Here is a 10478-nt window from a genome sequence, read left to right on the forward strand (position 1 = left end):
ATCTATGGCTGGCCAGTGACTGATCTTTCCCCTGAGTCCCCTTCCAACCACAGTGCTCTGGGGGAGGGACACAGAAACACCACATTAGCCTCTGTCTGCAGCCTTTCTGTCCCTTTTGTGAGCTGTTTCTGCCTGAGCACTGGGAAGGCCCCCTGTTACAGGCTACCATCCCTGCTGGTTTCATCCTGTGTGCCTTAACACACACACAAAGTCACACATCACAAGTTTTGCTTGTCTGCACCTTGAGGTGCAGTTTCTCAGAAACCCCTGCACCTATCTCCTTGAAACATGACAGGCTTCATGCCTTCAGAAGGGGCTACCATCCCTGCTGTTGTAATCCAAATCTGCCAAAACATGACAAAGTTATAGTTCTTTCAGTGATTCTCCATTATAGTCTATGACTGAATCTCCAAATCTCTCCAAATCAGTGCCAAATCTTCCAAAGCTGATTTGGCCAAATAGATTTGGGACAGTGATCCAAATCTCTGAATCGAATCACTGTCTTCGAAATCGGCCAAATCTGAATTGAATACATCCCTATTTGCACAGGCCTACTATGGAGATACCACAAAGTGTTAAAAAGATATGAAGTTGTTCAACATCAACATAGAAAGCTGGGAGGAGTGCACAGAACCCTGCCTAATCCAGAAGGAACATCTGGTACTGGGTACAGTTCAACATGAAGCGGCTTTGATTCAGATGGAAGCAAAGCGAGAAAGAAGAAAACAGTGTGCTGTATATTTGGACACCAACTCGGACAACATATGGATCTGTGAAACTTGTAACAAGCTGTGTCATTTCTAATTGGGCTTGTCAGCCACAAACAGATTCATCAGACATGTGACTAGACCTCTTATGTGTACACCATGGTCCAGAGGATTGACACACACATACACAGACACAGCGCGCGCACACAGGCTGTTTTCAGATGTGAAAAAAAAAACTAAAAAACCCAGCGCTTTAGTTCGAGATCAGCACACCCCCACACCAAGCACAGCACAAGCTCAGAAGAGGCACCACATTAATTTAATCCAGTTTGCCCAACATCTGTATAGATCAGGTGCTTCAGCTGGGCTTTCTGGAGCTTTTATCTAATAATTGATTGAACCAGTTTTAGATTTAAAAGTGCCAAAATGCCCTGTTGAAGCACCAGATCTATACAGACGCTGGGGAGTCAGGCCAAACTACCATGCTTCCTCTTCCAGTAAAGCTCTGTTTTGTTTTGGTTTTTTTGTTTTACATTTGTCAGCACCCATAGGGAATAGTATGTGTGTGTGGTGAGCATGGGGGGGAGGTCTTTCTCCTTCTACATTATTAATGCTGTATTGATTATTTTAAGCCATATTTAATAAATATATGTATACAATTTTCATTTTATTTTTTAATTTTAATGTTTTTTTATTTTTTAATAAAAACGCAGTGCACATAATCTCATCTCCTCTTTTGCTTCTTTACTAATCAAATTGATAGGCAAGTTACCAAATGATACCTCCAGAAGCAAAATATTCATATTGATTGTACAGCAACCATATATTTGCTGTACAGCAACCAAAAAGTCATACCATATATTTATCCAACTGGGGGAGAGAGAAAGAAGCCAAAACTTCCAGTACGTTAATAAAAAGGAAACATTAAGATTATGTATAAAGTTTCTTCACGAGAAAGGAAAAGTTTTGGTCCTACCTGCTCATCTTCCAGAAGTATCAGACCAACAACTGCAATATTTATATTACCTCCTATTGTTCCATCTTTAAACAATGCAGACACCTACAATATTAACAACAAATCAATTGAAATATTAGTTAAATTTTAATGTCTGCTTTAAGCCAGAATTTTAGCATAGTTGAAATCTATTCCAACTGATATATTTATATAATAATGTTATCACACTGTAGCATAACTAGCAGTGGGTTAAGTGGAGTAATAGTTCTATGCACTGATTAAGAGGAAGCACAAGGATGACTGTCCCACACAGCCTAGGGCAAAAAAATTGCTTGTTATACCTCTATTATCACCATTATATCTACTGATAGATGGTTATAAACATGAATTCTCAAGGGCAAGATAACATTCATTTTAAAGATCAGGTACATTTAAAAAAATAATCTGTTTAAATTAACAAAAATGAATTTGATTCTAAATAGATGAAACTGTGGATTAAAATCTATTAACTTTCTAAAACGAATAGTCTCCTCAGTTTGCCTAATCAAATGTAGCACAGGTATCAAAACAAACTTCTAACCTCCAAAAAGCAACAGCTGCCCAATAAACAGATGGTCTAACCCTGTATTACAACTCTTATCTTTTATAAGACAAAAATGTGTTGTGATTCATAAACAGCACTTCAGGTTAATTTTTACTGCCACTTTCTGCCAGATTTAATGGTCTGCTGGGTAAACAACTGTAACAATACAAAATGAGTAATCAGTAGTTGCTGTTTCATGCAAATTCACTCTGTTAGGATTTTTATGGCTCATAAACAACAAACTGGGAAATGATGTAAGAATGGCAAATACTAAAAATAGCATATTATGAAAGGTTTAATTACCCAGTTGGCCTCAACAAGAAGTGCTATCCTACCATATTGAGTATAGTCAAGACGTAGGTAGTAATGTTTTCATGGCCATGGTTTTGCATCATCTTTTTGTCAACTACCACTAGAGTCTCCACATTCAATTCTTTATTCCTGTGGGCCTTTGGAAGGGACCGCTTGTTTCGTACTGGATACTTATATTCATCTGGTAAGATGTAAATATCTTCTTCTGGAGGTTTAGGCATATCTGTGAAAGGAAACAAAGGAGAGATAGGGAAGACAGAAAGCTTCATACAACAGAAGTAAGCCAAAAAAAATCAAAGCATTTATGTTTATATGCAACCAACTAATTGGCATGTACTGCCATTTCATCACAGTATCTTGGTCTATGAAATCAAGGGAATAAATGGCAAAGGAAGATCACAGACAATTCTGCAAAGAACTGGAATCGAGTTACATTCTGTATTCAGTCCCCTGCTGAATGCCAAATGTTGTAGAAGTATCTTTGTGCAAACTCCTTGGGATTTGTTCTTTAGCATACTTAAATGTTCGAAGGCAAACAATGTTTTCTTTCTTCCAGCTCTTATGAACAGATGTACTAATTTAACATAACTTTGTATTCATCACTGATTTGTTATAATAGAACAGCATGCTGAATTAGCTGGAAAAAAATCAGAAGCTGCAGAAAACTCAGATTACTCAAATAAATACAGTCATTATATGATTGGAAATTAAATAAGGCTTGTTTAAATAACTGCATTATGCCAGTATACACTGGCTACCTGTATGTAGCTCAAATATAAAACACACTGTCCTCTCATGACTGGCAGTAATTAAAATTAAAGAAAGTTTACAACAATGGCTTCTCAATGGCCCTTGTCAAATATAGGTGTTCCCTGCCCACTGGATCCTGGTATCAGGAGCATGCAGGAGGCCAACTTATGAGAAATATGCTCCAAGCAGAAGAGTCAGTATGACTACACGTAGGAAATCAAAAGAGCTACACAATTCTTCCACTGTCTCATAGCCCCAGATCATAATCTATTATTAATGGCTGAGACACTGGGCCATCATGTCCTACAATCAGATTTTTGTATGAGCTTTCACCTTTTCCTCAGCCTTTTAGAACTACCAATTTAATTAGAAAAAATAACATGGAAAAGCTGCAGGACAGTGCCAGGTGTAAAAAAGACATTAATAAGCTAACACTCTGACAAGGAAAAATTCACTATATTATTAAGACATGTCCCTGACTAATCAGAATATTCATAACAATTATTATTACAAAGGTAAAATTTTCCCCTTCTTGTGACTGGTACTAACAATATATCAGTATATAATATAATATAATATAACAATATATAAGCAAATCCCTTTGCCCCACACACAGCCTTTGGGAATTCCAGGTCCAAAGCTGAATTTTGCAACTCGAATTGTATCCAAATCCTGGATATAACTGCAGTTTAGCCCTACCTCTAGCTGTTACCTGAAATAATTTGCTTTGCTTTTAAAAGATGGGTGCTCTTGCATAGAGAACAGCAATGAAAACATGTGGTAGGTTAACAATAACTCAAAAAATGTGAATGTATACGGAAAAAATGTCCTTACATACATTTCTTGCGCCTCCCACAAAAGTGCTGTTTTTGCAGTCGCCCATGCGTGTGATGGCGCTGATTTTCTTGAAAATATGTGTTGTGATTTTCCAGTTCCCTTTGTCTCTCAATCACAGTTACCTCATTATTGTTGGGTACTTGGGTTTCTATAGATCTCTTGTACAACACGTGGGAGCGGTGTCCATCTGGTGCAGAATAGTTATGCTTTTGTGCTATGTGTGGAGGTAGTGGTTTCAAGAAGTAATCTGCTTCTTGGGTTCTTATCAAACCTGACTAGAGAAATGACAACAACAAAAAATGAATTTCAAGGCACGTGTTTTTATTAACGTGTCATTTTTCCCCGCACCAGTTTCCAAATAGTGTTCCTTCATTTTACTCCACACAGCTTTTTTCAGAGATGCATGAGACACATTAAACAGACGCAGTCTGAAGAAGATCCTATCACTTTCCACGCTCCATCAATAGGAAAAAAAGTATTCCTTACAAAAAGGCAATACAAAGTCTTTGTATTTACTTGCCATAATACAATTAAACAAAATTAGTACAGTGTTTTTCGGAACAGAGACAGGGATCACGAGAAAATGAAGTAAGATTTTAACTTGGAAATATGCGAGCTAATACAAAAAGAAGTAAATCTAAAAAATAAGACCACCAAGGGAAAAACTTCAGAAACTATAATGCTGCTGAAGTGGCATTGATTATAGACAGCCAGTTCAGATCTGAACTTGCAATAGAATAAATCTGCAAATAGGGTCTGTGCAACTTTGGGTAGTATATATAAATTCATTTTATGACAGAGGAAGAAAGTAGCAGTTCTTCTATTTATGGCCCTGGCTGCTTTGCACCTGAACACAGAGCTTGGGATATGATACTTAAATATGTAGCAAGAGACTAAGAAAACAGTTGGATGTACCATGAGAGAAATAATAGAGAACTGCAAGATTTGACCCTAGAAGCAGAATTAAGAGAGTCAGTATGAATAAGTTAGCAAGGAAACAGCTAAGAGTAGAACTGACAATGCACAGGGAGAAAGAAAATTCAGTGTTGTATATCAGAATATAACTAGGACTAGTAGAATGGAACTGAGAGGAATACAATGAAGGTTGAGTATCAGGAGAAACTTGCAGTGTGCTAGATCAAGTCTGTGGACAAGTCAACAGGGAAGTAGTGATAACCTCCTCATCTGAGACATTTTAAAAGTAAACTGGACAAAGCCTGAAGAAGTATACTGCTAGGAATAATCTGATCTTGGCAGAAAAAATATTAGATGATCTAATTGGTCTTTACCATCTCTGTGATTCTCTGTTTCCTAATGTAGCCCAGATAACTCGGGTATATACTCCCCTTCTCCAAGTGAAGGGGATTGTTAGCTGGCAGGTGTGCTGTGGGGGAACTGCAGACCGCTCAGTTTCCCTCCATCCCTGTAGAACCAGGCCAGGACAGTCAGGGGACTTAACTATATACACATTTATTTACATTAACTTGTTACAAGGGAAAGGAACATGGATATGAACATATGTACAATGTATATATTTATAAGATATCTAACCAGTAACATAAACAATACCTTCTGGGTAAATGACATAAAACCTTATACCAGTGCTCCAGATACAGGTAAGTCACAGGTAAGTATCTGATCTGAAACAGATAAACCCCAAAGATAAACTCAATCCTGAGGGGAAACTCCAATGCCCTTGGGCTTTTGCCAAGCCCTACAAAGAAGCTGGTAACTTTAGGGGGGCCCACTCAGTGGGACCTCCCCTTTCAGGAGCCCTTAACTAACCAGGGAGTGGGACTCCCTTCCCCTGTGGGAATCCTCTTTTCCCTGCAACTCACAGCACCCAGGCCTGGAGGGTGGTCCTCATCCTCTGTGCCAGGCTGCTCTCTTGCCTGCAGTGGGCTTCAGGAAGGGTGGGGGGGGCAGTCACTGTTCCCCGGAACAGGGCTCCGCTATGCAGGGCTTCTGGGGCCTCTGGCTTGGCCCTGTCTGCTGGCTCAGTAGCCCAATCACCGTCTGGCTCTCTGGACTCAACCTTTTGCTATGGGCCAGAGGCCTGGAATGCCTCGTGCAGCACCAGGCTCGGTCCGCTCCGTGCAGCCCCTCCTGCACTGAGCTCCCAGCCTCGTTCTGAGGGTTGAGGACCTGAGCCGCCCAAGCGCTCCAAAGGTCCTACTCCATGCACTGGCCTGTGCACCGTGTCTCAGGCCACATGCAAGAGGTTGCAGACCTGAGCCACCTCACACAGCTCCCAGGGTCTGGACGCCGTGTGCTATGCTGCACACCGAGAGCCTGACCGCTTGAGCCGTCTGCTGTTCCCCGCTGATAGAAGTCTTCAGGGCGCTTCTGGGCTACTGCTTCGCCCTGCTGAGCAGCTCTCCTCAGCTCTTCTAAGCCCTGCTCTTCTCTCTTCTTTGTCCCGAACGTGCTCTGCTCATGCTGGGCACACAGCTCTTTTTATATGCTCCAGGGCTCTGCCCCTGAAGTCTTCCAGACCTGAGTGTTTCAGTCTTCATAGAATCATAGAAGTAGGGTTGGAAGGGACCTTGTAGATCTTGAAGTCCAACCCCCCGCCTGGGCGGGAGAAAAGACTGGACTCAAATGAATCAATCAGGTTCAGGGTGGGGTGGGAACTCCTCTCCCCCTCTCCTCAGGAAGGGGGCATGACTGAACTCCTCTTGCTGCCTCCTGATTGGGGGGTGAGCTCCACCAATCAAAACAGCAAGATTTCAAGCCTGGGACTCAACCCAAACTCCAAAATGCAAGGCTGCTACACTAATATAAAGCCATATGCTCCCACACCTCTTGCCCAAAAACCTGTAACAGCTTGCTATAATAATTTGTACCCTAACAACAAACACAAGCTAAAACTTCCTACTTGTTATGTTATTTACTGCCCTACAACACAAAAGTGATTCCACAATGAAAATCCACTAAACACATGCAAATCTGCAAAGAAGAGGAATTGGCAGAAGGGGAGGGAAGAGGAGTGGGGGGGATGGGTTCCACCTAAAAAATATGTGAAAGTCAAAGAACCAGATAAGATGACTGTCCAAAACACAGTTACCTAGATGGTTAATTAAGCTTTATAGTTACAAAATATTGCACCTGCCAATAGCAATAATACTGGAGTAATAGAAATGGAATTAAATTAAGTGGTATAAAATGCAAGGCCATGAACTGAGGGACTAAGTAAAAACTTCTGTTACAAACTGGGTGCATCTACATGTGAAATTAAGGTGAAGCAATAAACTGTGGAGCTGTTCAAGCTGGAGTAAACTGCTCCAGGGTCAATGTCTACACATATGCCCAAGACAGCAGCAATTCAAGCCAAAGTGGAGCAGACCCAGCATGGCAGGGGTCATAGGGCATCAGCCCTGGGCTCCTGGTGGTAGTGTCAGGCCTTAGAGGGATTGGCTGGGGCACAAGGGTGCTGTACCTATGGAGTCATGTAGCTAGGTGACAGACAGGAGTCTGGCCCCCATCCAGTCACTGTCTACATGTGCATGTCAGCACAGTTAATTACTCTGCTGTAAGATAGCAGCAGAATTAATTACTTTACTGCACCCTGATACCAGTGCACGTATAGTAAAGCACACATGTAGATGCATCCACTGAGAGCTCCTCAGTTGCAAACAACTGAAGTGGTGCAGATGCTAGGTATACCAGCTGATCAAAGCATATTACAGGTTAACTATGAGCTGCCAATAGGTTGCAGCTGCTAACAGGAAAATGTGGTCCTAGGATGAATAGAACTTGTTCCACTAAAGACAGGATGCTAGTAGTGCCGTTTGTACAAGGCAGCTATGAGACCTCATTTGGAATACTGTATATGGTTCTGGTCACCTGCATTCAAGAGAGATGAGATCAATCTAGAACAGGTGCAAAGAAAGGTCATTAGGATGATCAGGGGGATAGACCATCCTGTAAGAGGAGTCAAAGATCTTAGCATGCTTAATCTAGCAAAACAAAGGTTGAAGGGGGATAAATAAATCAGGGGAGGCATTCAACTGTAATAATGATGTTGACATACCAGAAGATTCCTAACCAGTAGAGCAATGAAGTTCTGAAACAGCTTTCTTTACCTGGCATGGTGTGGGCAGAAAACCTAGCTTTTTTCAAGATGGCATTTAAGAAACTTATGGAAGGGGTTGTATGATATCACACCTGCCATAGCAGGGGACTGAATTTGAGAGCCCAGAAGGTTTCTTCTAGTCCTACATTCCTTTAATCCAACTGTGTCAGCTGATGTCTAAGTACAAAGGGCCATATTAAGGATGGGTAGGTTTAATTCAGATTTTAGGCAGCTTAAAAAGTATTTTGCTGACATTCACAACTATTCAGCTTTTCTTAAAAAGAAAATCTATTCAACAGGTGTTTACACCTCCTCTGATACTGGCAGGTCACTTCTGTGGCAGATGGAGGCTGCTCAACCCCCAAGCTGGATTCTTGCACTGAGCTGGCAAAATGAAGTGACCTCACTGTCCACAGAATGGCTGATACTTTTTTAAGAACAAGTAAAGGTGATAACTTCAATGAAACAGGTAAATACCCTACTGTCTTGTTAGCTCAGCTCATCAGGCAATGACTTGGGATGGTGACTGCTAAGTCAGCCCCTAGACAGTTGCATAATTACCCTGTACCCAGATGCCTGACATGGTCACATATAAAATCTGTCTGGTTTTCAAACCAGTCAGTCAGTCACCTCTGTCTGAATGCTGGCAGCAATCATTTTCACGTGTCAGTTTCCAGTCGTCCTTGCTTTTGAAATGTATCCTAGGAATGCCAACCAGTCAGCAAGGCTGATAACAGACAAGACCTGTATTCCTCCATGCCATGAGGCAACAACTAGGCCCCACCATTCCCATCTGTCTTGGGCTGTTTTTCGCTTTTTCTCTTTGTTGTTAAGACCTATATGATTTTCCTTTCTGAGTAGTGATCAGGGGAGGGATGTGGCCAGCCACCCGTTCCTTCCCCTGCCCAACAACAGGAATGTCTGTCATAGCAAATGCTCCAGCTTCATTTCTAGCACATCCCCAGATATTTTCATCCATTTTTCTAGATAACTTTAGAGGCAAGAGTGAATCTCAGCATCTGTTATAAATTCATTTAACTAAATACCTAGCACTTTTCTAAGATATTTGCTCTTAGAGGCATGCAAATATGTTATTTAATCTCCAAATGGCCAAACAGGACACTAGGAATTTAGGAACAGGTCACATCCCTCCTTATCCTTTTCTCAGCCTCAGGTTAAAAAAAAAAGGAGGTAGCCAAAAGGAAGGGAAACTCCATAGGATGTCATGGGAGAGTTCCCTGGATCATTTGACTGTGAAGAAAGAAGGGAGAAATGAAGTCCATGGAAGAAGTATCTATAGATCCCATGGAAACCACAAAGCTTCATAGTAATCCCATATCTTTCACACTTCCCCTTTTTCTTCTCCTTCTCAGGGTTGGAAAGTATATCACAGCCAGTATACACAAGGGCAAAATTGTAATTCATTCTCTTGATGCACCACTCTTTTTTTGCTGACTCCTTTGCAGCATTTGGAATTGGGGACTTGTCTCCTTCTCCAGGTACTACCCGCACACATGGGATTGACACAATGCTCTTTAGAGTTCGGAGAAAAACAGGGAGATGTGGGTAGAACCTATATGCAGAGAGCCTGTCCCTGCATAGATGTCCAGGAATTAAAGGGAATTTAGGACCAAAATATAAGAGTATAAATTTTGTATAACAACACCTGCGAAAACATATCACAACATAAGAGAGAGCTGTTTAACTGGATTTCTTTAAACTAATTATATTTCCCTATATTGTTTACAACTCAGTTACAGATCAATTAGAAATTAATAATCCTAGTAATCTATGGATTAAACTGACATTAAACTGAATGCACTCTTTTTTCCTTTTACTGTGAATGTTGTTTGTTTATACCTTTACAAGGTTTCATTAAGTTTTTTAGTTACATACCCTCTTTTTCTTAGGGTTTAGGAACACAATGCAGCTAGTAAATTTTTCAAGTGAAATTATAGTCTAATCACATATACCAGGGGAAGTCAACCTGCAGTATTAATATCACAGGTGGCACTGGCAGCCCATGTGTGGAGCATGCAGCAGATCGGGGAGGGAACAGGCAGCACAGTGACAGATAGAGCAGGAAACTAGGTCTGGGCAAAGTGGCTAGTCTTTGCTTTGGTTTTGGCCAGTTTGGGGGACAGTGATTCAATTTGGTGATTCAAATCCATTCGTGGTAAGCAATTAAGCTGCAGATTCAGTCCACTGGGCAAACTGCAGGGAGAGGCAGGACTGCCAAGGCCCCTTGGCCAATCAGAG

The 10478-nt window shown here is 41.2% G+C and overlaps 1 protein-coding gene across 1 annotated transcript in view; it reads right to left on the reverse strand.

Annotated features, from left to right (window-relative positions):
* Positions 1–8876, reverse strand: part of LOC109301575 (A disintegrin and metalloproteinase with thrombospondin motifs 16-like) — a 32972-nt gene extending 24096 nt beyond the window's left edge. Inside the window, exons 1-4 of the mRNA XM_019522810.1 lie at positions 8850–8876; positions 4146–4419; positions 2581–2780; positions 1684–1767 (exon numbers count right to left, since the gene is read on the reverse strand). Coding sequence (XP_019378355.1) covers positions 1684–1767; positions 2581–2780; positions 4146–4419; positions 8850–8876 — 585 coding nt within the window. The remainder of the gene's footprint in view (positions 1–1683; positions 1768–2580; positions 2781–4145; positions 4420–8849) is intronic.
* Positions 8877–10478: the final 1602 nt, after the last annotated feature.

This window comes from Gavialis gangeticus, unplaced genomic scaffold, assembly GCF_001723915.1.
Source record: "Gavialis gangeticus isolate Ggan-Ray unplaced genomic scaffold, GavGan_comp1, whole genome shotgun sequence".
Taxonomy (NCBI): domain Eukaryota; kingdom Metazoa; phylum Chordata; order Crocodylia; family Gavialidae; genus Gavialis; species Gavialis gangeticus.